At 57.0% G+C, this 24,039-nt stretch overlaps 5 protein-coding genes across 5 annotated transcripts; 2 read left to right on the top strand and 3 right to left on the bottom strand.

Moving 5' to 3' along the window:
* Positions 1-2,409: 2,409 nt before the first annotated feature.
* PUNSTDRAFT_68808 (uncharacterized protein) lies at positions 2,410-3,492 on the top strand (the record flags this gene model as incomplete). Its single annotated transcript, XM_007384528.1, has 3 exons — positions 2,410-3,171; positions 3,236-3,335; positions 3,395-3,492. The coding sequence occupies 3 exons, from the start codon at positions 2,410-2,412 to the stop codon at positions 3,490-3,492; spliced, it is 960 nt and encodes a 319-aa protein (XP_007384590.1).
* Positions 3,493-3,782: 290 nt separating this feature from the next.
* Positions 3,783-6,372, bottom strand: PUNSTDRAFT_126572 (mitogen activated protein kinase-like protein). The gene is made up of 10 exons (XM_007384527.1): positions 6,171-6,372; positions 5,688-6,108; positions 5,268-5,544; positions 5,104-5,199; positions 4,961-5,052; positions 4,774-4,898; positions 4,541-4,698; positions 4,347-4,433; positions 4,169-4,268; positions 3,783-4,032 (listed from the first exon to the last, which is right to left on the bottom strand). The coding sequence occupies exons 2-10, from the start codon at positions 5,792-5,794 to the stop codon at positions 3,944-3,946; spliced, it is 1,131 nt and encodes a 376-aa protein (XP_007384589.1). The 5' UTR covers positions 5,795-6,108; positions 6,171-6,372; the 3' UTR covers positions 3,783-3,943.
* Positions 6,373-15,214: 8,842 nt separating this feature from the next.
* Positions 15,215-15,476, top strand: PUNSTDRAFT_135013 (uncharacterized protein; the record flags this gene model as incomplete). The annotated part of the gene is made up of 2 exons (XM_007384526.1): positions 15,215-15,376; positions 15,447-15,476. The coding sequence occupies 2 exons, from the start codon at positions 15,215-15,217 to the stop codon at positions 15,474-15,476; spliced, it is 192 nt and encodes a 63-aa protein (XP_007384588.1).
* Positions 15,477-16,229: 753 nt separating this feature from the next.
* Positions 16,230-19,969, bottom strand: PUNSTDRAFT_120887 (uncharacterized protein). The gene is made up of 3 exons (XM_007384525.1): positions 19,738-19,969; positions 16,736-19,622; positions 16,230-16,664 (listed from the first exon to the last, which is right to left on the bottom strand). The coding sequence occupies exons 1-2, from the start codon at positions 19,844-19,846 to the stop codon at positions 17,308-17,310; spliced, it is 2,424 nt and encodes an 807-aa protein (XP_007384587.1). The 5' UTR covers positions 19,847-19,969; the 3' UTR covers positions 16,230-16,664; positions 16,736-17,307.
* A 317-nt stretch (positions 19,970-20,286) lies between these two features.
* On the bottom strand, positions 20,287-22,617 carry PUNSTDRAFT_114075 (CBF-domain-containing protein; the record flags this gene model as incomplete). Its single annotated transcript, XM_007384524.1, has 8 exons — positions 20,287-20,445; positions 20,514-20,698; positions 20,762-20,943; positions 21,000-21,110; positions 21,172-21,232; positions 21,286-21,830; positions 21,869-22,182; positions 22,246-22,617. 8 exons carry the CDS (start codon positions 22,615-22,617, stop codon positions 20,287-20,289), a joined length of 1,929 nt encoding a protein of 642 aa, XP_007384586.1.
* Between the last annotated feature and the right edge of the window lie 1,422 nt (positions 22,618-24,039).

The raw sequence follows: 24,039 nt of genomic DNA, 5'->3' as shown, positions 1-24,039 counted from the left end.
GCGGCGGTATTAAGCGAGCGGAGGGCGGGGCATATTAAGCGAGCGGCGAGCGGGAGGGCGGCGGTATTAAGCGAGCGGAGGGCGGGGCATATTAAGCGAGCAGCGAGCGGAACGTCGGTGGGTATGTTAAGCGAGCGGCGTCGGAGGGCTACCAAACACCCAGGCACGGTAATCGAGCCAATGCCGCCTACTCACCTCCAGAGAAGCACTCGGCATTGATACGGCATGGGTCTGGAACGTATATGTTAAGCGAGCAATGCCCGGCATGCTATTATGGCGCTACCAAACGCCCATCAAACTACTCTCCCACGTACTCACCTCCAAAGAAGCATCCGGCCAGGATTCGGCAGCAGTACACGCGATGGGTATTCCAGTCAATGTACAATCAGGGTGACCCTGACGCACCGCCATGGCCTCCATGGCTATTTAGTCGTAAAACGCGAAAGGCGGGCTCCCGACTATTAGTCGGAGTCCCTGTACAGATACAGCTGTCACGGCTGGGCTGCGTGAGTAGCTGCTAGTCTTCTCGGCACGCGTCGATGCCAACACACAAGTGCTGTGCGCGAGGAGATCTCACATGCCACGCTAAGCGCTGCTTTGGTAGAGACGGTGATGGTTTCTGCGTGTAAAGACTTGCACGTATACTCCACCGATGCTGTGTTCGTGGCTCCGGAGGTACGCGAGTGTCTCCACGCACGATGTCTATGTATATATTCTCATGATTTCTGATCGTACATGTACCCTAGCTTCGATCGCGGCCATTGGCACGTTCATCGCGCGTGCCCGTAGGGCTGTTCGCTCAGAAGGAGTATCTTCCATTCTACGGCTGTCTGGCAAGATGGGGCTGGTATTCTACCTCACGATTTGATAGGATAGCCACCTCCACAACGAATGACCTCCCTCTTCCCTGTTGCCGTGACAAAATGGCGTATATCCTGCATCAGTACACACGGTTTTCACAGCGTTTAGGACGCCAAGCACGGTCACCGCGGACAGACACATGGTTCTTTGTCTTCTACTGGTACTGGACCCTCCCTCTCCTTCGCGTCTAGCACACACTGCGACGGTCAGAAGCATTTCTCACCTCGCCAGCGAGATCAACACCGCTATTCCCGGGGCTCTATGCCATCTAAGATAGGGCTCATTCAGTTTCAACAGGTGTGATAAGTGCTGCGCAGCGAATTCCACTCGCTACGGGGCACACTCTCTAAATATAAAACCACAATTCTCTTTGAATGTACATCATCTTGAAATCTGGGGCGGCGATTTCTGAGAATTTTGAGCGTAGATTATTATATTCGACTAGCAAGACCCGTGGGACCTGTTGAAACTGAATGAGCCCTATCTTATGTCCACGATGGCAACGCCCATGTCTCCGTCGATGTTTGCGTCGCTTACCTGCGTACCGAACACCATCATATTTCTGAACAAAACCAAGGACATCGTCACCATCTGCAGCTTGCTGCGATTTATAAGGTTCATGGCATCCCTGGGCGCTATCTCACGAGACGTTCTGTGCCTGTTGGCTGCCTTTCGTCCTCCGACTACGCTGTGATAGCATCAATTTGAATAATCTGCACATACCAGGGTGTTCGCGCAGCCAACATATAGCGGATGTGCACAAGCCTGCTCTATTGCTTCGGGGTGAAGGCACTGCCGATCGTCGTTCAAGCTACGCTCGGTGGACTCGGGCAGGAGTAGGGCTTTGCGACGTTGCAAGCACATCAGAACTTATGCCTGTTATTGATCCTTGGTCATGTTCAGCGCTTATCTATGCGCTCGGTCGCCCTTGCGCGGCGCCGTTGCTAACCTTCAACACATGATTACGACAGCTGTGTGAATGTCCTTTACAAAGCTCACCTGCCTGAGCTACTTTAGTCTCATCCAGCACAGTGAGCGTGCTCAAATCCGCCTCCGAAGTCGGTACATGCCCGAATACATGCATCGCAGTGCCTGGCTCTGAAATATATATGTACAGTCGATAGAGCTGCAAAGAATGGGAATCAGGTCACACTTATATGGAATCGCTTTTGTTGCGTAATTAGACATGTTTTGTTTTACAAGTATTATTGAGATCCGGTATTGAGATCCGGGCCAAAGCTAGGGAGTTTGGTCTCCCAGTAATTATTAGAGCGAGACGTCTCTATTTATAGGGGGACTGGCCATCGCGCAAGGGCTACACTACGCAGCGATGAAGATGCAGATGGGGGCGGGGCTGCGGACTCGGAATACAGCGGAAGTAACGCTCCGCTTCAAGATCCGACATGCGAGTTCGAACTCCGTCGCCTCCAACTCACCGCGTCCATTCTCCTCTATCATTGTGTACGACCTCATTCACCGCTGGCAGCACTGAAACTGAGAAGACCATACCTCATAAGCATACTATAATCGTGCCAACTGATTGCAGAAATGTCGTCCATGAAGGCCTACCTCGCTGCCAAATACATGTCCGGCCCCAAAGCCGACGCCATCCTGGCCCGCACCGGCGACCCGACGCAGAAGAAGAAGAAAAAGAAGAAACACGCCGACCCTTCATCCTCCGCTACTTCTACGACACCCGCCTTCATCAAAGACGACGATATCCCCGGCTGGGCCGCGCCCGAGGGCGAGGACGGGGACGACGAAGAGCTGAAGGAGGCCGTCGTCGCGTCCGACCGCGGGTTCAAGAAGAGGCGGGTGGAGGGTGGCGGGGAGGGCTCGGGAGGTGGTTGGGCGACGATCCGCGCGCCGACGCCGCCCCCCGCTGAGGACGAGAAACCGCAAGTGGTCGAGGAGGGGGAGGACCAGCCGTTCGTCGGCGGGTTGCTCACCAAGTCGCAGATCAAGAAACACCTCCCCTCCGCCCAAGTCGCGAAGAAAACCTCAAAGCAGCCGGACGAGGAGGCCGCGACGGCGCAGGAGACCGTGTATCGCGACGCGTCCGGCCGGCGGATCGATACCGCGGCGGAGAAGGCGGAGGCGGCTCGGAAGAAGCGCGAGCGGGAGGAGAGGGAGGCGCGCAAGATGGAATGGGGGAAGGGGCTCGTGCAGCGCGACGAGGAGAAGAAGCGGCGGGAGGAGCTCGAGAAGGCGCGAACGAGGGACGTGGCGCGGTACGCGGACGACCGGGAGATGAACGAGGAGATGCGGGCGCAGGAGCGGTGGAACGACCCCGCGGCACAGTTCTTGACGGTGAGCACGCACTTGTTGCACGCATTCCGTGGTTTTGATGTCCAACACTGTTGCGCGTTCGTAGAAAAAGAAGTCGAAGGGCCCACGAAGGCCAGAATATTCAGGCCCCCCACCTCCGCCGAACCGATTTGGGATCAAGCCCGGGTACAGGTGGGATGGCGTCGGTGAGCCATACCTTCCTCCCATCTCCATGAATGCGTCGATACCAACGTCCTCGTCTCAGATCGAGGGAACGGCTTCGAGAAACGCCTCTTCCAAAAACTCAACGAGCGAAAACGTGCAGGACGCGAAGCATACGAATGGAGTGTCGACGACATGTAATCTCCCCCTGCTCTTCTCCTCACTCCTTCTGTATGTGCCCCTTCAATCGTCTACGCTATTCCTTCGCATCGCATCCAGCCACGATCCGCATCATACCGCTTACAACCGGGTCCTCCTCACCCATCCATGCCCGTCGCGCTGGCCTTTCCAGCTCACCCCATTCTTCCTCACGCATGCTTCACCAACCAACGCCGCAACCGCGCAACCATCCACTCCATATCCACTGTATCACATATCTCATATATACCGTAATATATGTACACTTCTTTTTTCTCCCTTCACTTCGCGTTCCACCATGTCCGTCTTCGGAATATTACGATAAAGAAAGGGGTAATTAGATGCGAAAGAAAACCAAGGGAGATGATAATATATCGAGGTTACCGAAAGCCGCTTTTGTTCTCGTGAATGGATAGGAAGAGAAAGTAAATGACTGCAGAACACTGATCCCCCCTCACGACATCGCCACCTCTGGCGCATCCTCCCCGGTAACCGCCGGCGGCGGATGCGGATGCGTGTTCATCACCTCCTCGTATATCAATTCTGCGCGCAGGGAGAAAAACGAACCCAAAAAGAACAAAAAAAAAATCCGGGGACATGAGCGATCGAAAGCAGGGATGAAGGAGAGAGAGAGGTGGAGAGGGGGGGGTGCGAAATAAAAAAGAAAGAGAAAACGCACCTTTCAGCCGCTCCTTGCCCAGCGGCTCGCCCGTGTCGAAGTCGAAGAAGCTCGGGTCGAGCGGCTCCGCCGTCGGCTCGTCCGCGGGGTCGTGATACGGCTGCAAAACAAAACCAAAAAAAAAGTAGGTGATGAGACTTGGCGAAGAGGGTGTTGAGCGGGACGAGAAAGCATTTACGGCGAGATAAGGGTGCGCGAGCGCGCCGGCGACGTCGATCCGCGTCTTGGGGCTGAAGGTGAGGCATTTGTCGAGTAGGTCGACCGCCTTTTTTGTGGGGGGGGGGGGGGGGGGGGCGGGGGAGGGCGTTAGTCAGATAAATAAGATTTGACGACTGTATTGCTGCCAATGAGGAGAGGAGAAAGGGAACTCACGAGCGGGTTCGCCTTGGGAAATATCTGGCTGAACGGCTTTTTCTTCCGGAAGGGCAGCGCGCGGATGTACTCGCGCGAACGGGGCGAGGTGATCGCGTAGAAGTCGTCGATCGAGGGCGTGCCGAGCACGTCGAGGATGAGCGACAGCTGGTGGTGATCTGCCGTATCGATATGATAATAAAAAGCGTAAGGTGAGGTTATATGGTAGTGATCGTTCGAGGGTAAACGCGTACAGTCACGGCCGGGGAATAATGGTTGACCCGAGAGCATCTCGGCGAGGACGCAGCCCACGGACCAGATGTCGATCGCGCGCGTATATTCTTTAAAGGTGAGCATCACCTCTGGCGCGCGGTACCACCTGCATATCCGAGTTTTCAGATATCGTGACGATATGAAATAATGCTATACGCGAGTTCGTACCGGGTAGCAACGTATTCCGTAAGGAACGTCGACGAGTCGTTGGCCACGTTTGGAGGTGGTTTGGCGGAGCGAGCGAGCCCGAAGTCACATAGCTGAATATGATTCGGGTCATGTATGAGTCATCTAGTGAGTAACGTGTATACCTTGAGGTCACAGTTGGCGTTGAGCAGGAGGTTGGACGGCTTGAGGTCTCGGTGGAGAACGTCGGCGGAGTGAAGCGCTTTCAGCGCCCGTAGCGTCTACGGATCCGTTTCCGCGCGCGTCAACCCGAGCCTATCGCCCTCACAGAACGCTATCCGACGCTCACCTGGTAGATGAAGTACTGACAATGATCGTCCGAGAGCTCTTGCGTGCGGATGACGCGGTGGAGGTCGGTCTCCATCAGCTCTTGGACGAGATAGACCTCCTTGAAGTCGGCATACGAGGGCGGGCGGAGGATGTCGAGGATGGCGATGATGTTCTCGTGCCGGAAATGGCGGAGGAGCCGGATCTCGCGCAGGGTGCGGAGGGAGAACATGGTGTGGTCGAAGGGCGTGATGCGCTTGATCGCGACTTTGCGGGAGGAAGGCGTGTGTAGGGCCGAGCTGGTGGTGTCCGCGAAGTGGTGCGAGGCGGGTTACGGTTGAGCGTGAGGGGTGTGTGAGTGAGCCGGAATAAAGGAAAATCAAGAGAGGATAGTAGGGAGTGAGTACGCTAGGATGTGCGAAGAGAGAAGGAGAGAACACACACGACGACTCCGTAGGCGCCCTCGCCGATCACGTCGAGGACCTGGTAGTTTGCGCCAACGTCAAAGTTCGCCAGACGATGGTCTATCGTGGTGTCCGTGGTGTCCATCGCAGCAAGATCTCTTCGTTACGAGGGGTGGCCAGCGGTAATTCAAGATGGATGTCCTATAACTCCGGGGGAGGAGCGCGGAGCGGGGTTCGGTCGCGTGTGTGGCGGGCGGGGTATGCTTGAGCAGTGCCTTATTGTATGTCTCGGTCCCAGAGCAGTGTTCAGGCCGACGCTTGGGATATGTTGGTCGCTTGACAATCGTCCTAGCCTACGGTCGCTGCGACGGCGAGCAAGAGGGCGGGGCGGGGTCGAGGTGAACGCGGTGCTCGGCGGCAGGCTAAAGAGCCAGTCGAGATCTGGGTATCTAGCCGAAGCTGGCCCAAGTATACCGCGGATCAGACGCGATCAAAGCCCGGAACCTTTTTTGCGCTCGTACCTCTCCTTCCTTGCTTTGACTGCAACGCCCTCGTCTACTTTTATGTGTACGATGCGACGGTTCGGCGGTAGGGCTGTGGCGCTCGCCGCTGGTACAAATCTGGTTATTCTGCGGGCGCGGGGACGGCGGCGAGACGAGGAGATGCACGGATGGCGCTGACGGTGACGGTACGAGGTCAAGGACAATAGGAACGATGTTCGGGCTCGGAGGCTGAGCACCGAAAAAGCGCACAACAATAAACTCCTACGCGCGGTCTAGAAGCGCCACACCTTGGCCGATTTGGGTCGAAGCGCGAAGCGTTGACAATCGGTGTTTGACATACTGTGCATCCACCCCTAATGCAACGCGTGTTGCATTAGGGTTATATCTCCCTCAAATTAGCTCGAAATTGTCCGAAACGTTGGCAGTAGATAGCCAGGATGCTATAGATATGTCATGCAGCGTCTCAAATATTTTGGTTGAGCCTCAGCTCTGCCAGCGAGATGCCGGCGAGACGAAGTGAGCACCAGCCAAAGTTGCGAGATCATCACACGCGGTCACGATTTGCCGAGGTGCCGAACTAGGACAGGCTGCAGCGCAACGCAGGGCTCAAGAGGCTCAGGCCAATCAACGCAGGCGGAGTTTGAACTCATCCGTCACGCCAACACCGTCCTTTGTGTTGAACATCCTCCTACAGCAGCATTATTACAGCAATTGCAAATCGGGGTGGCGTAGCAGATAGAATACAAGGTACTGAGTACTACCAAATATTTCCATGAATTTTCCGTTACCGATCCGGCGAAGCGAGGCCGTGGAGTACTCGCGACATGTTGCATCAACTCACTCGAGCAGTCCTAATGTTTTTCTGTAGCCCGAACCAAGCCTCGTTCCTACTTCATCTCTTACATACAGTATTTATAGATGTTTAAGAGTACATAGATTTTTTTCCGAGACGAACAGCTGAGCAGGAAAGGAACAGGAGAGGGATTTGTGTCGATGTTGCATTAGGGGGCGATGTTGCATTAGGGGTGGATGCACAGTATCGGACACACGCTCGTACGCGGGCGGCACCCGACGGCGGCCCGCGCATGCCATCTTCTTCATCCTCTTCCATCTTCTCGCGCCTCAGCTCGCCTTCCAATTGGATGCTACATACCTACTGCCTACCACTGATGACCGACCCTTTCTCGTCCGCAAGAAGAATTGACACATGTCGACGCAACCATCTCTCCGGGTCATATGCCAAATCCCTAAGGTGCTATCACGAATGAAAGCTGGCTTCGTGACAGCCCAATGGTAGCTAACCTAGCTTACATGTAGAAATGTGTCATCAGCGTGAGTTCACGACTTGTCCGACAATCCTTCAAGCGTCATTGATAAACACGAGCAGATGCCTGTGTCTAAGTTTGACTTCCGTTATGTTCAGTTGTACAGATATGTGCCCTGTCTAACATCGGCTCGGAATGGATATGCGGAATTCCGATGTCTTCGCTACTCCTGCATGAGGGTGTATCTGCACGCGGATCAAGTGGAGTGAAACTTGTAATATTGCTTTGTATCTTGGTGGGCTCCCGCAGACATCTTTGCCTACTGCAAAGAGCGTTGACCGCCCGCAGATACATTCTATATAACTATCATATAACTTGCGAATGATAGTGTATGAGCCACCCGGCGCAGATGGCTGAGATTACTTCCATTAATTTGCTCCGTTACCCAGCCCGCACGGACAAGGCGTTCCGGTCCCTCTCACCCCATGATCCAAATCCCTGCGTACCGCGCGCGCAGTCGCACCCGCTGTCAAGGAGAGACGAGGCTGGTATCATCGCTCTAACGTGCTTGCCGGCCTTGGCCTGACAGGCGGCTTACTTCTCGCGAAGACGCTCGGTATTGTACAGTACACGCGACGGGGCATGGCATCTGAAGGTGCCGTGGAATGTGAGAGACGGCCGGCCGGAACGCGGATAAGGCTGAACATGATGCGTTGAAAAGCTCCAAATCGCAGATCATGTGCGATTTTCCAGGCAAGAAGTCAGCAGTCAAATGATCAGGGACGTATCGCACGAGAGGAGAGACAAGTCATCGAATATATGGGACTTTCGAGAGCCTCGCCTTCAACTTGATTTTTAATGGTACTGATTCTCGGCGCTCATTGCGTCACTTTCCCCTCGCCAGCACACCCTCTCCTCGAGCACCCATAACTTGCCCACAGACCCGGCCGAGCTGAAGATGCGAGCGTCGCCGTGTCCGGCGCTCATTCACCCAAGTTGAATCGCGTTCCTTCTCCCCCTCCATCATCACAACGCTCTCACCCGAAGCGTGCCGCGGCGCACACGCCGGGCCATGCCTGTACCAGTTTGTCCAGGGACTCCCGATCAAGGAATTCTCACAGTAGTAATATGGACCACAAACCACAAATCGGCTCTACCTAAGGCAAGAAAACGATCGATGCAATTTCTACCACTACATCCATTTTCTGAGGTCGGCTCCCCATACAACCATCGAGGCTACGCCCTCCATACGAACTCGTATCCATTCTGTACTCTCCCTCACGTCCTCGCAGATGTACAATCTCTCGAACACGCCGTCCGTGGATCGGTGCTCCAAGTGATGAGCAATCTCCTCGACAGCGGCACGCTGGTCAGACTGCGACGCCAATGTGACGGATCTGAGGGCGGCTATCTCGAGGGTGTGCATGTGGGGAAGCATCCGGGGCGTATCGGCGTCGAAGTCTGCAAGGGCTCGAAGAGTGCCGAGGAGGTTATTGTAGTTCATAGACACGCGGAGGGTAGATACGTTGTTAAGGTTGCCGAAGAGCTGTCGCCAGTGTTCATGCTCTAGTCGCGTGCGCACAGGTCCCACTGTTATACGGATCTTCGAAACCGAGAGCGCGCCGATGGAGGGCCCAAGTACTGCCGTGTACGCACGAGGGTCCTCATCGCGAGGGATCGGCCACGAGCACTCTATCCTAGGGGGTGTCTGGTCACCGACGCGATGGCCATCTACGCAGACCAATGTCAGGGACCCTGCCCAAGATATCATCAAGGATGACTCTCGATAATCGCGTGCGTGAGCCAGAACGGATTCCGTGAAGGAAAGCAAGTCGATTGACGGCACGAAACGATCCGCGGCGTTATCCCCGCTCTCTTCCGCGATATTCAAAACCACAGTGCAACCAGGAGGGAGGCGGAGACGTGAAAAGAGGAACAGCATCTCGGATGCGTTATCGTGGATTCGTAGGTATCGCAGGTTTGGTAGCGACACTCGTTGCGCGGGTATGTTGCCGAGGTTTGAGGGATTGAGGAAGGGTAGAGCACGATCAAGCTCGAGATACTCTAGCTTCTGTTGGTGGCTCAGGACTGTCAAGACGTGGCGGAAGGGTCGATGATACAAGTCTTGTAAGAACATGTAACTCGGGGAGTCTGTAATCTCAATAACCCGCAAGTGAGTAGGGGTATTCAGCAACGGGGAGGTCCAATCAAGATGACACCGATGCAAGCGAATCACTTGAAGGCAAGGGTACTGCTGGGTCAATTCATTGTGTAAATAGGGCCCACGGAAGGGGAATTCAAGCATCGTGACCTCGAGCTCTTTCAGTTGGGATAACTGTCCAAAGGGAACTCCCAGCACCGCTGGAATATGGGCGCAATAAACGGCGACATCGATAGAGGCGATGGGTATGGAAGGGTCCAGAAAGGGAAGACCGAGAATGGCTGTGCTAGCGCGATGCACATGAACGGGAACGCCCCGGGAACGTCGAATCAGCTCTTTCGTCAGCTTCGGATATCGGAGGTCCAATGTGTTCCACAGCACCGAGCTGGACAGGGCTATATTGCGCCACATGGAGCAGATATGGGAGATTTCGACCCATCGCGGATGGGTGTACCAAGATATGGCGCGGAAATGGAGGAAGATGTTGAGGAGGATCTCGGGAGGTAGGCGATTGATAGGGGTTAGGGCGTTTCTTTGCCGGCGTAGCTCGTACAATCGCGCGACGAGGTGCTCGATACGGTCTTCAAGAGAGTCTATAGAGTCCTCGAAGCGAGCGGAGCCTTGTCTCTCCTCTTCATCGTACTCATAACCATGCGGAATGATGAATCCTTCCGAACACCGGCAAGAAGGACAGTGAGGCGCTGTCTCCGAGCGCCCTGCTACTAAACGAATCACGATCGATGTGTGAAAACGATCAAGCAATCTTGAAATTCGTCTCCTCACGTTCTGTTTCTGCCATATTATGATCCCGATCACAAGCGATGAAGGTAACGAACAGGTCTAGGAGGGAACTTGTGAGACGATACAGAGACGAAAGGCGACGAACCAAGGAGTCATACGAGTTCATGTTATTCCCACGAACCATTGGACTGCATTTCGGTCTCGGCTTCGCCGCGTGAAGGTCGGCCATTCACTTTGTTCTCCTTCCTTTTCACAACTTGTAAACCGGTTGTCAGACCACATCTAATAAAACTCAAGGACATCTCGCGTCTGTGTGCGGTCCGCATCCGTCTCTCAGGCTTTTGGGGAGGGATCGGGTCACGGTCAAGATCGATAGCCTACCGATTGATTGCTGCGTCGAGGACCGCTTGCATAAGTAGTACCGAACACTTCAGATCCCCATATGAGTGTACGTTGCCCACCGCTCTGGCGGTAGCCCGCTTTCACGGAGTTTGCGAATAGCAGAGTCTAGTGCTCGAGGGATGAAGCTGGGATCGCGATACCCACCATCCACCAAGGCCTGGTGAACCTCTGTCGCTACCGCCGGACCGTCTACATCGTACATCTCCCTGAATAATGATCGAGAATGAGTTACTTTCCTTCGCGGGATGAGATCGACTCACCACATAGTACCGACTACGGACTTGAACCCTGCGAAAAGCATTGATCCCGCGAGATGCACGATTGCATCAGGCAGACATTCGTCCCCTGCTGCCGACTCACAAGCGCTAAGAAAGGCGAAGAATGCTCGAGGCATCCTAGCGCGAGCGATATCCGCTATCGTCAGACTGCCGCCATTCAGTACGAAACCGCTGCTGAGCGGATCGTCTTTATCCTGTTTGGCGTGGCAAGCAAGGTGCACGACAGAAGCTTTCTGGATCGCTTCGCGTACCACATCTACCGTGACGGCATCCCAGCTATCCGCGTCACCAATATCCTTGTCGATGCATACGAGACGGTGCTGAGGATGTATGGCCGCTAACTGCGACACCTCCCTCGCGGCCATTGGTAAAGGCTGGACTCCTGGGACGTTTGGCTGTGCAACGAGCAGGACGTATGCATCGGCAGAAGAAACCTGGCGTTGACGACGGGCTTCGACAAGGACACTCAGCGACGGGATGTAGGAGGAAACGACGAAGTCCGAGGTGCATAGCCCCGACGCAGTCCCCGCAGCGTGGAGCGGCAAGAAGGCGAACTCGCCTGTTGGGCACCACCATAATCGTGGGCGCGCGTGTACTTCTCCGCGCCTTTGCTGAGCATCGAGGACATACCGACAATGAGTGATTAGTGATGTTTACTCGGGATAAACGGCAATAGCTTACGGGAAGTTTTAAAGATTTCAGGATTGGATCTACGACATCCGTCCACAGGTCTTGCAGTACTTGGGAGAGTCCCTTCACGGTCATATTACGATGTTTGACGAGGATCCGATTGTCTCTATAGCTCCCTTGGTATTCGCCGTCGACCGCACTCCGTGTAGCTCGCTGTGCTTGCGATAGCGTCCTCGACCACTGCGATACGCGCGCGATGCCGGCGTCGGGCAACGGCACGACATAAGGCTCAGAGCTATCCGATGGGATCACTATTCCGTGCGCAATAACTTCTGTGGTAATTAGAAGCACCACGGGTCCTCCAGAGGCAGCCTTTCGTAGGTGCTCAAAGCCTGGGGGGAGCAGAAAGCGCTCAAATCCGGGACTAGCTCGAGCTTCTTCTACGAGTCTCTCGAACTCGTCAACGAGCTTTCGTAGTCTGGATGCTTCGCCCTCGGTGACGTTTTGCGACTCGTTCATTTCAGCTTCGTATAGGATCCGGGAGACCTCCCGCAAGCGGAGCGATAGCTCAGATGGGAGGCCCTCGAACGGGGTGCGCAGCTCGAGGACGCCATTCCATAGGATTGCCCGCCCGTGTTCTACATTTTCGACCGCGAGCCGCGGTTGATCAATGGATAAGGCATGCATGGCAGCGTCCACGGCGAGGGTCTGTATATCCTTTATGCTCTTCAGTGCCTCTAGTCGGTGGCGAATATTTATTCCGCGGTAGGCAATGCGAGGTAGAAGTGTCATCGCTCGTTGATAGGCCTTGGTAAGAAAGTGCGTATCGTCTGCTTCTTTAGCTATTGCAAGTGATCGCCTAATGAATCCAAGGCGGTCGAGGATTGACGAGTATGGATGATCGATGGCATTACTGTAAGCTTGCATACACTCGACGAGATCTTGTCTATATTGGATTGCCTTGAATCGAGCATGATAATCTTCGGCGAGTCCGACGCAGAAAGTAGCGTATGCTGCTGGTATTGTGGATGAAATCTTCAAGGACATGCATCGGTGCTCAATGGCTGTATCGATATAAGCGACATCTCCAACCAGATCGTATAATTCCTGCATTGTGTCTGCCATGATATTATGTATCTCGGCCAGGTTTGTATACCCAGCAGCACAAAGCCGCAATGCTTCTTGGCCACGTTGGGCAGCCTCCTTTAGCAGAGATCTGGAACGGGTCAGGGAGCCGAGGGCATTAAGGAACCGTGCTAGGTACGAAAGCGCTTCGTATCTGTGCAATGTTCCAGGAGGTTGCATCGCCAGATGTTCGCGGCCTGCGTCGCAGGCTTCGATGAGCAGTTTCACATCGTACGGCATTCCCAACCGACGTTGTTTCACCAGTGAGATGCTATAAAGATCACATATCATTGATATACTCGCGACAGCACGGGATTGATCTGCGCGCGAGGACTTGTAGCATTGTTGCGCACATTGTAAGGCTTCGTCGAAGTCCGCGTGAGCACCATACCGCTCGAATCTTCGCCACAGCGTCACGCCTAAAACATATCGATTGTGCCATACATGGAGCGAGTTCTCCGCATGGGTACCAATGTAGGCTCGCACAAGACGGATGGCTTCGTCGAGGTCGTCCACAGATCCTCTCTTCTCATAACGCGTGAGCAGGGCCAAGGCGTAGTAGCTTTCATACCGAAGCGGGGGCTGGATATCGGTTCTCATCTCGATAACTCGTTGAAAGAGTGTGATAGACTCATCCAGCTCGGGCCTGTCGGCATGAACCTGTGAGAATCGACGATGCAGTATTAACGCCAAATTACCCAGGTGATGATGAGAGGTGGCAGACGACAATGCGAGGCCGCGTTTACATGCATCGCGAGCGTATAGCACGGCAGCATCGACAGCGTGGAAGTCTTTACGACCCATTCCTTGGATCGCAAGGCAGCGAGAAAGTACCATGAGTGTAGAAGCCCTTCCCGCACACTCTGGGCTTGACACGTACTGTCGAAGGCCGCTCAGGCACGACTCTAGCTCCAGAGCTACTACATCGTTTGTCATCATCTTGGTGATCCACAGACGGGTGAGAACCATCGCTCGAAGTCCAAGACCCATCACCGAGTCGAGACCCAGGTCTTTTCGCATGAACATGGCGGAGTCAGAGAGCTGTTTGGCATTTATGAGAGCATCTTCAATGCCGCTACGGCTGTGTTCGAGTGTCAGCGCCCGCGCGAGGGTCTCCGTCGCTTGTATTCTCTGCTCCTGCTGCAATTCCGGGCAGCGTAAAAGCGCCCGAAGTATATCAATCGGTTCTTCAAGCCGTTCATCTCCGCCGGCTTCTTCGTAGCGAGAGATCAGTTGTGTGGCTAGCCGGTAATGCAGATCACGGTCGATGGCTGAACAATGTTGCGAGCGGAGTATCAGGTGAACGGCGGCGACGGATGCATCGATGAACGCGATGAAGTGCCGCCGCATCAGCTTGATATTCTCTACGTCGAGATGTACAAACGAGTGCGCTGCCCTTGCATCAGTTCTGGATGAGCGCGTAATATAAGAATACATACACACCAGGAGCCAGGGAGCCCATTGCGCGTGGTGGATGGTTGGCGATAGGTACGATGGAGGCTCCTGGCTTATAACCTCGGAGAAGATACATCAATCAGGAAGAATTGGATAAATATAGTGTCTGTGTCTCCACCATCAGTGCATCTGTAGTATGAATAGTGCCGTGAACCAGCGTGATACATCGTGCATAGTAGAGCATATGGTACAGCCATGCATAGAAACATGGCACAGGAATGAATGGCCTGCAGTTACTATTAGATGAGTTCGAACAGTCATCAGTACTGGGGTTATACAATCAAAAAGCCAGGTAGATATAGATCACGCGGTGTGAGTGGCAGTAAGCTTCAGCAGTCGGAAAAGGAAACCATTGCACTCCGAAGCTCCCCGAGGCGAGGCCTCGGGAACTGGCTTTCGCGCTCTCGGTCAGCTCAAAAGTAGATCGAAAACTGGTGAAACGCAAAAACATCTCGTGTATGTGTGCCGTCCGCATCCGGCTCTCCGGCTTTGATGAGAGACATGCTCAAGATCGACATCCTATTGCTGCGTCGAGGACGGGCAGTCGCATTAGCCCAGCAGTTACACAATCACTGTCAGTGCTATCGGCCCTCCCCTGCGCGCATCTGCCAACGACGATGATTCACGGACGTCGGCGCTGTCAATACGCAGCATGGTATCAATCAACCCAGTCCCGCCACCTTGCCTGGATCAGAATGTCACTTGTTGCCCGAGCCGATTGACAGCTCGCGGCTCGAGGTCAGGTCACTCGCATCCCAGGAGAACCGGCTTCTCGTAGAACCGACCCGCAATCAGTGGCCCGCTCTATGATAGCTCTTGATGTCTCCACGATGCTCACGGTCCGCATCCCAGGAACGCCGACCCAATCAACCTCATAAAGCTGGCGGTCATCGCAGGATAGGGGAGCCATCGTACGCGAGCAACCTCACCTTCAACTTCGAACTCTCCGAAAGCACTCGCCGTTCACCACGCACGATGAAGTTCGACTCTCGCACCATCACAGCCATGCCGGTGGCCCTCGCCATGTTTGCCGTCCTCCTCCTCTCCGCGACGACAGCCTCCGCATCCGCGACCTACTTCGACCGCCTCACCGAGCGTGCCTGCATCGCCGGCGCACCCAACCACTGCAGCATCACTTGTTCTCACTGCATCTGCTGCGACATAGACGTGCGTCTCATCGCTCCCGGTCTGCGTCCCGGATGCCTTCGCTGACTATGTCTCTCTCGTTCGTTTCCAGGGTAGCTTCTGTGCCAAGGCGTGCCCGTGAAAGCCCTATGCTTCCCGAGGGTTTTCTTCGCGGGTCGTGACAGAGCTCGTTGCAAAGTGGAGACTAGATACGGTTATGCCACGCTCTCGACCCTATGTATCAAGCACCGCTGCGTGTGTGTATCTATATCTTTGGGGGCACATCAAACGAGACGTGTTGTGGTCAGAATCAGGACCTAGCGAAGAGAGATGAGCGTGAAGGCAGAAAGGAGGGCTTCCCACAGTCAATCGCGGAGTCTTCCAAAATCATTCTCACGATCAGTATTCCTTGGCATTATATTTCTGCGGCTAGGTCCCATCAAGCTCCCCACCTCCCTTCCTCCCGTCAAGAAGCGCAAGCTCACCGCCTATCCAAGAAATCAAGAGTTCCAGAGATGGATAGAATTATGTGGTGTCGTCCATTGGATCCCCCAACCCGCTCGCCGACTTGAATCTGATGTGGACCACCGTCTAATAAACTTCGAACACTGCTGTCTTCCCTTCCTCCTCCTCCAAGGACACCATGGCCGAAAAAATACCCTCTACTGAATCGTGGCCGCATTGAGTGCCGACGTGACTCCGACGGTTGCATAAACACCGTTATCCCGGGTTGAATTTATACGCGCAGTCGAGATCAATCCAATGCGCGTGCATCTGCCAATAAGTTTGAACTCTGGGCGCTGTCAATACGCAGCATGCCATCTCACTTGACCCAGGCGCGCCATACTACTCGATAACACCTTCTGGTGCTGCTTGACAACCCGTGGTCCACGCCAAGTCGCTCCGAGATGCAGTCTCCCGTCCCCGCGAGGACCAACGCCCTCCCGTTATCAGCATCGATATCCCGCCGTGGATTGCCGCCCCCCGCCGGTGACAGCTATCGGCGCGAGAACGTATCGTATACCAGAAAACATGGCCTCAAAGGTGAACATATAAAGCTGGCAAGATATCGCATGACCTGGAGCCCCCGTTGCCTCGCGAACCTCGACTTCGCATCCGGAACGCCCGCCGCTATACCACCGCGATGAAGTTTCTTACCATCACCAGCCTACCAGCGATCCTCGCCATGCTCACCGCCCTCCTCCTCTCCGCAACTCCAGCCTCGGCATCCGCAACCTACCTCGACCGCCTCACCGAACGCGCATGCGTCGCCGGAGCGCCCAACCACTGCGGATTAACCTGCTCGCGCTGTATCTGCTGCGGCGAAGACGTGAGTCCTGTCGTCATCTTCGAGCTCTTCCCCGACACACTTTTTGACCGCGGTTGTTGGGGTGTTTATAGGGTAGCTTCTGTAACAAGCAGTGCCCGTGAACGTTCCGATCCGAAGTGCTGTCGCGGGTCATGAACGTCGTAGAACTGGCTGCCCGAGGGGAAGAGAGACTGCATATAGATACAATTACGGCGCGCTCTCGGCGCCTACACATCGACAGTACCACTGCGGTTATATATATATATACCTTCGGGTCACATGGAATGAGACGCACACGCACGACAACACGCACACACATGGACATGGACAGAGTCAAGAATGATGACAGTATCACGCACACAAAATAGACGGAGATTGGGAGAGGAGAAGAACTCGAGCAGGGGCGATGGGCAGACGCGCAAGCCAAGCGGTGATGGGTGAATTGGGTTGTGTACATTAGCTGAAGAGTATGAGACAAGGCAATGGCAGGAGGAGACATTACGAGGACAAGAGGGGCGCGAAGAAAGACAATTGCATTGGGAAGAGGGAGGGAAGGAGGCCATTCCAAGGTCCCGAGATGTGATGGTCCGACGGCAGGCGGTCCGGTTTTCGTTGACTTGCAATTTTTTCGTTTGGTTTTGATGGGCTGAGGAGCACGCCCCGCTCAATGATCGAAGCTGAACAGCACGTCGTCGTCGTCGCCCGTAAAAGCCGGCTTGCTGAGCGGGCTCAACGGCGTCCCCCCTTGCACCTGCGTCTGCGTCTGCGTCTGCGCCTGCGCCTGCGCCCCGTACCCCCTCCCCGCCTGCGCCTGCGCCCCGCCGCTCACGCTCCTCGCGCCCGCCTTCGACGCCGCCGAGAACGACGACAAGCGCGAGAACATGCTCTCCAGCCCGAGCCCGTTCTCCGCCCCGCCGCCGCCCACGCCCACGCCCCCGCCCGAGCTTGCCCACTCCGCGTAGCCGATCCCGCCGCCCGTCTTGCTGCCCGGGCTGAACGCGACCCCGGCCGCGGGGCTCGGGCTGCCGACGCCGAACGCCGGCGGGCGCGCGTGGATGCGCGAGTAACCGGCGGCGAGCCCCTGAGGGAGCGACTGGCCCGGCGCGTGCGCCTGCAGCGCGCGCGCGGAGGGCGACAGCAGCGCGCCTGCCCCGCCGCCTGCCCCGTAGTCCAAGTCCGCGGTGTTGCCCAGCGCGGGTACGCCCGCGTGCGGGTATTGTTGCTGTTGCAGGTGCTGCGCGGCGAGGGTTTGGGAGAGCGTCTGCGACTGTGACTGCGGGTGCGCGAGCGCCGAGGCGCGGAGGAACGTCGGGTCGGACGGCGCGGCGGACAGCGGCGGGCGCACGAAGCCGTTCGCCGCCCGCGGCGGGGAGAACGCGGCGACGCTGCCGCCGTTGACGTTCGCGGCGTCGCCCGCCTGGCCGAGGCTGAACGACGCCGACGCGCCGACGAGCCCGGGCCGCTGGCCGTACGCCTGCGCATAGTGCGCGTGCAGGCCGGGCAAAAACGCGGCGGAGGCGTTCGTCGGGCTGAGCATCGGCACCGACGTCGCGGGCGGCGAGCGCGACGTGAACGAGGACGGGGTGCCGTTCCCGAGCGCGAGGCCGGGGCTCGCGCCGGGCGACGCGCCCACCACTCCGCCCGCGCCGCCCATCGCGCCCGGCGAGCCGGGAGCCATTCCGTCCGGCCGCGCCCAGATCGACTTGATGTCGCTCAGGAGCGACGCGCCCGGCACGGAGCGCGAGTAGCGGTGCCCGCCCGCGCCGGAGTCGGCGTGGTGCGACGGGGCGGGACGCAGCTGGGGCGCGGCGAGCATGGACGGTTTCGGGCGCGCTGCGGCGTTGGCGTTGCGGGACAGACGGCGCTGGCGTTCCTCGGGCGTGAGGAGGTCGGAGAGCGAGCCGGGTATGAACTCTTCCAGGTCGGCGTCCTCGACCGCCTCTTCGTTCCCGAGAGTCGGGTGCGAGGAGGAAGACGCCATCCAGGTCCGCGCGCCGAGGGAGGCAGCCATGCCCGAGCGCGCGCGGAAGTCGACGTCGCGGAACGCGGTCTGCGCGCCCGGCGCGGAGAAGGGCGAGGTAGAGAGCGGCGGGGCGGGAGGGGAGGCCGGAAAGCCTGCGGAACCCGGCGTCGAATTCGGCGGAGGTGAGACGCCGGTAACGGTCAGTCCGCGGGGTGGAGAGCCGATGGGCCCGAGCTCGTTGGCGCGTTGCGTGGCGCGGGGGACGTCCACGGGCCCGGAGGCGGGGGAGGACGCATCCGAGGAGGTGGCAGCCGGCTGCTCGGACTGCTTCTGCTCTTGCTGTGGTTGCTGGTCCAGGCTGCGGGTAGGAGCTTGGGCGGATGCGGATGCGTCGTCGAGCAGGCTCATGCTCGCAAAGTCGGCGTCGGTGATCGCTGGCGCAGGTGCGGCGGGTGAGATGATCGTCGCCTGGAGCGGCGTCGCGGCCGTGCCACGGCTGGCGCGCGTCGGCGCCGTCACGGAGAGGCCTGCGAGGAGCGGGTTGGCGGCAGTCTTCGACGAGCTGGAGCCCGCGCCGCCTGACGAGGCGGGTCCTCCTCCGCTGGCGGTACTATGGCCGTGGTTGGTCCCGCGTCCAGCCCTGCCTCCCCTCGACCCCTCCCTATCCCTATCCCTGTCCCTATCGCCCCTCTCTCGGTCCCGCTCTCTCTCCCTGTCCCTGTCGCCCCGATCCCTATCCCTCTCCCGCCCTCCGCCGCCGCCTTCCTTGCCGCCACCCGACGCGTGCGCGATCTGCGCGGCCTTCTTGTTCTTGCGGTCCATCGCCATGCTCTGCCCGGGCAAAACGTGCGCGAGCGCGCACTTGTGGCCAAACTTGCAATTGCCCTTGACGAACCATGTGCAGACGTCCTTCGCCTGGCCGGGCTCGAGCGCCGCGTGCGAGAACGGGCAGGCCGCGCCGGCCGTGCAGGAGCCGACCTTGAAGAACTTGCAGGGGACGTGCGAGAGATCTTTCGCTGAACCATACATGATGTTGTAGGTATTGCGTGCGAGTGAACGTATAGATGAACGAATGGACGAGTGACTGCGTTAGATCGCTCAGGTCACAAGAGTAAACGGTGGAAAGCCTACCTTTGCCCGGACCCTTGGGCTTGGACCGGTCCCTGTCTCTGTCTCTGTCCCTATCCTGGTCCCGCTCTCTATCTCTATCCCCGCCTTCGTTCCTCTTCTCCGCAGGCATGGCACTCTCCGATAAGGTATGCGGCGTAGATGTATATATTGTCGGCGCAAAGCAAAGCTTTCGTCAACGTTGAGGTTGAGAGAGAGGGAAGAGAGCGATAAAGGTTGGTGGAGGAGGGAGAAGAGGGTAATTAACGGCGAGGATGGCGCGAGCGGCTGAGCTCGAGGAAGACCGAGATGGGCGATTTAGCAGTTTTAGCCCAGCCTCCGGGAGCAGACCCGGGCACCACGTGCCCTCCTTTGCAATGAAAATACGAGATTATCCGGCATTTACGATAGACGCCCGTCCCTGATCGTGATAGACGCTCAGAGGGCCAAGCGCCCGAGCTTAAGGTTGGCATGCATATGAGATCGTGAGCTCAGGGGGCAGGCAGATGGACAACTATCGTGACCCGGGCTGTTCGATGAAATACGGCGGGGTCGGGAGGTGAAGCAACTGCATCAGAATACCCAAGTCTCGGCGACAGCATCCACACCGCCCGCACTGGCCAGCTCCTCCGCTTCCTCTAAGGCAGCGCCCCGAGGGAACAGCACCTTCGGCAGCTCCGCCTCCACCACCGGCTCCTTCTTGATCCTGCGCTTCACCTCCGTCTCGAACAGCTACGTCCCCGAGAGATCAGCTCCCTGCTCGACACGAGAGCAAAGAAGGAGGGGCGAGGAACACGCACCGTGCCGTACGTGTGGTCCAAAAAGTCCTCGGTCGCGTACGCCGGCTTGGTGAACGGCGCCTCGAACACGCGCGCGAGCGTCGCCGCCGGCGGGTGGTAGTGCCGCACGTGCGCGTGCAGCTCCCACAGGGACGACTCGAGCGCGCGCGTCGCGTTCGGGTTCGGCTCGTCCGCCACGAACGGGTCTACAATCTCTCGATAACATTAGTGCCATGTTGGCGGGAAAGGAGAGCTGCTGCGCGACTCACCGTGATCCGAAGGGGACGAGTCGTCTTCGGGGACGCGGTGGATCATGGCCATAAGCGCCGGATGCCGCTTGAGGATGTTGTACGTGAACGGGACGAGCATGATCACGGCCGCCGGCGGAGCGCTGAGCGAGAGCCGCGTGAGACGTTTCACGAAGGACGCGAGGAGCGTCGCCGGAAGGTGGCTGCAAGGGCTCACTCAGTATGGGATGATAAGCACCAGGATAAAGGGAAGCCGCACGTCGAGCTGAGGAAGAGCTCCGTCATGCGGAAGAACCGGGCGCGATGTTTGAGGTGTAACACGTCGCGATCGAGAAAGGCGTACAGCCGCGTATAGAACGAAGGATAGTCGCTATCGTATAACGTCGTCAGCCCTCCACGAAGCCCTCATGACCGACGGGGTCATAGCTCACAGATTATAATCTCGGATCAAGATCCAGAGCGCGTTCAGGGCCAGCAAGCCGACCGTGCCACCTGCATACACCCCGTTAGCGAAACCCTTCGGGACAGAAATATGGATTGCTCACCGTAGTCGACGCAGGTCCCAACCCAGTCCATGACGAGCACCGCGCGTGTTAAATGTGGCAGCACACCGCGGTGCATCACGTTCAGGGCTCGCATCGCGAGCGCCTCCCTTCGGCTCTTATCGTCCTCCGTCGTCGTGAGACGGGGGAGGAGCGCAAGCCAACAACGCGTGAACACCGCGCGGTGCGACGGAAGCGCGTGCAGCGACTGGTGCACCGTCATCTGGTGCAGCCGCGCGCGTCTGCCCTTCGATTTGCCCTTCTTTTGGGCATCGTCCGCGGGCGGCGGATCGTCGAAGAATTTGCGCCAGTCGTCGTCGTCGCCGTCCTCCGCGTCTTCGGCGTTGGGAGCGGATTCGGAGTCGGAGTCGGAGTCTTCCGCGTCAGCGGTGGAAGAGCGCGATTTGGTTTTTGGGGGCTTCGCGCCGAGCTCGGTGACCCACCACGCGTTCAGCTCGGCCGGGTCGGTAGGGAAGGTGTCAAGTCGCTCGAGGATCGAGAGCAAGTTTTCGGGCGCGCGGGGGGAGGAGGTTGTGGTCAGGAGGGTACTATGCACACGCGCACGATGAGTTGACTGGTAAAAAGCGAAGAAGAGATTACGTACGGGGACTCGCGGAGGAAGAACCATCGCACGTCGTCGTGCACGCTGAGCCAGCGTTCGACGAAGGCGTCGCGCACGTCCGGGAGCAGCAGAGATTCGGTCAAGTCCGCATCGGTAGCTTCTCCCTCGCGTGTCTTTGACGACGCGCCGGTGCGCGAGGATGGTGGGCAGGTGAGCAGACCAGATACAATCCTGCGGAAGTGTGGAACGTGAAATTTGGGACGACGATCGGGGTCAGCGGCGGTAAGGGCCGTCGAGAGATGCTTTTGAAGCGAAAGGAGTATCTGTAGGGAAGAAGTCTGGCAAGATCCTATTAGCTCTTCCAAAGGGGACCAGATACCGATGATGATGCGGAAACATACCCGCAGCGCTTTCTCCTGATCCTGGAGGAGTCCAACCAGAAAATCGACGTAGCCGTCAAGCCGTTCCCAGATCCAGGTCCGCACGAGCCTCTCCTTCTCCTCTTCCTCCACACCGACGACGTGCATCAGCCGTCCGCTGGAAGCAAGGAGCACAAACACGCGGTAGAGCGCGTACATCGCCTTAGACGTGGTTTCCGCATCGGACGCGGACCGTAGCAAGTCGAAGAGGTCGGCGAGCGGGTTGAGAGAGCCGTTGGACGAGACGGCACGAGTCAATTCATCTTCGAGATTCTTGATTTTCTGTCCAGTGTTTGAGGTGCTACCGGTGGTGAGCTTGCGTTTTTTGGCCGGAGGAAGGGAGGACGGGGCCATGGTCGCTGAAAAGCAAAGAAGTGGCAAAAATCAAGTGCGAAGAAGAACTGACCGTGTGAACTCGTATCAATATTCCGTGGCCAGACTGAACTGACTGTGGGAAACGACCTGCGCCGCCGACGAGTCTAAGTACGTTCTTCAAGTCCTGCCCGAGAGGCTGGCCAGAACACTTTCCTTGGCTTGGTGTTCTGCATTACTTGCTCCATTTGTGCGTCATCATCATCTGCCTAGAAAAGATACAGAGCCACCATGCTCGCCTACAATCTTTCGTGTCAAGACCGATCTTCATCGAGCTTGTTGGTGGATGACGTTTTGCTGTACCGCACTCTTCCCTCAGCTCTCACCACCCTGTTCATGTTCACTCGATTCCATGTGTCTCGTGCGGCGACCCAACTACGGCCCTAGCCCGTTCGCAACAGAAGCCTAGGGTGCACTGCTTACATGTCCTTTGAAGGTGAACCTCATCGTTTGGGAATGCACTCCAGACTATCGGGGTTCGTAATCTACGGGCTGCGGCACTGAAGCGCTTTGGACTAGCAACTGCATGGCTCACGTTAGCATGGAGTCGCGCTTTATAGCGAGAGGATTATATGTGCATGCATCGGGTCTTGAGTGAGTTTCCACTTCTCTTCGTCCTCCTCTTCGGCCCTCGATGCAAGGCTTGGTAGATTGCAGGGACTTGATGTCGGATTTGTCCATTTCTGGCAACGTCGAGCACGCTACGGCTAAACCTCCCGGATCATAACAACCAGGACGTGAAGTACTCGACATCATACTATACACGTCGAATCCACTGGTGGGCTTACCTACCTACCTGGCATGACCCCTGGTTCGCACACCGGCCTATTGAGACCGCGTGCCAGCAGCATGCCTAGCGAAACATGGAAAAATACTGTCCGTCCGCGACTGCTCTCATGTACGAAAAGGCGCACTTGTATCTCCCGACGAAATCTTCCGAAGGGCTCATACTGATTCGCGTCCTTCCTGTGACGCACGCACTTCGATCAACACCTAGTAATTATGCACTTCCACGGTCTCGACATTGCTCGCATCAAGTCCGCTCAATTGAAGCCCAGCTGCGATAGCATGGGACATCGAATACCTTTCCAATACCTTCTGCAGCGTCGGAAATCCGCGTGGTGGAGCACTCATCCAACCCCAACCGGTGCCTGGCACTTAATGAAATCGTTTTTCTTTCTGCCGATCGAAACACTCCGCGCTACGTCCACGACTACTCCTACACGTTCCGGCGCCGATGACCTGACGCTCTGACGCTCCGGACGACTTTTCGCGACCACGGAGATGCCGTTTTTTTCCAGCGGGTACAGGTTCCGAAGGATCTATAAGAGGCTAGCGTAACCACCCATCGCTCTCCAGTCTGTGGCAGCTACTCAGTCTTAGAATCGACGAGATAGCCAGTCA

Source organism: Punctularia strigosozonata, assembly GCF_000264995.1.
Source record: "Punctularia strigosozonata HHB-11173 SS5 unplaced genomic scaffold PUNSTscaffold_7, whole genome shotgun sequence".
Classification (NCBI taxonomy): Eukaryota; Fungi; Basidiomycota; class Agaricomycetes; order Corticiales; family Punctulariaceae; genus Punctularia; species Punctularia strigosozonata.
This window is presented reverse-complemented; position numbering and strand designations above follow the sequence as displayed.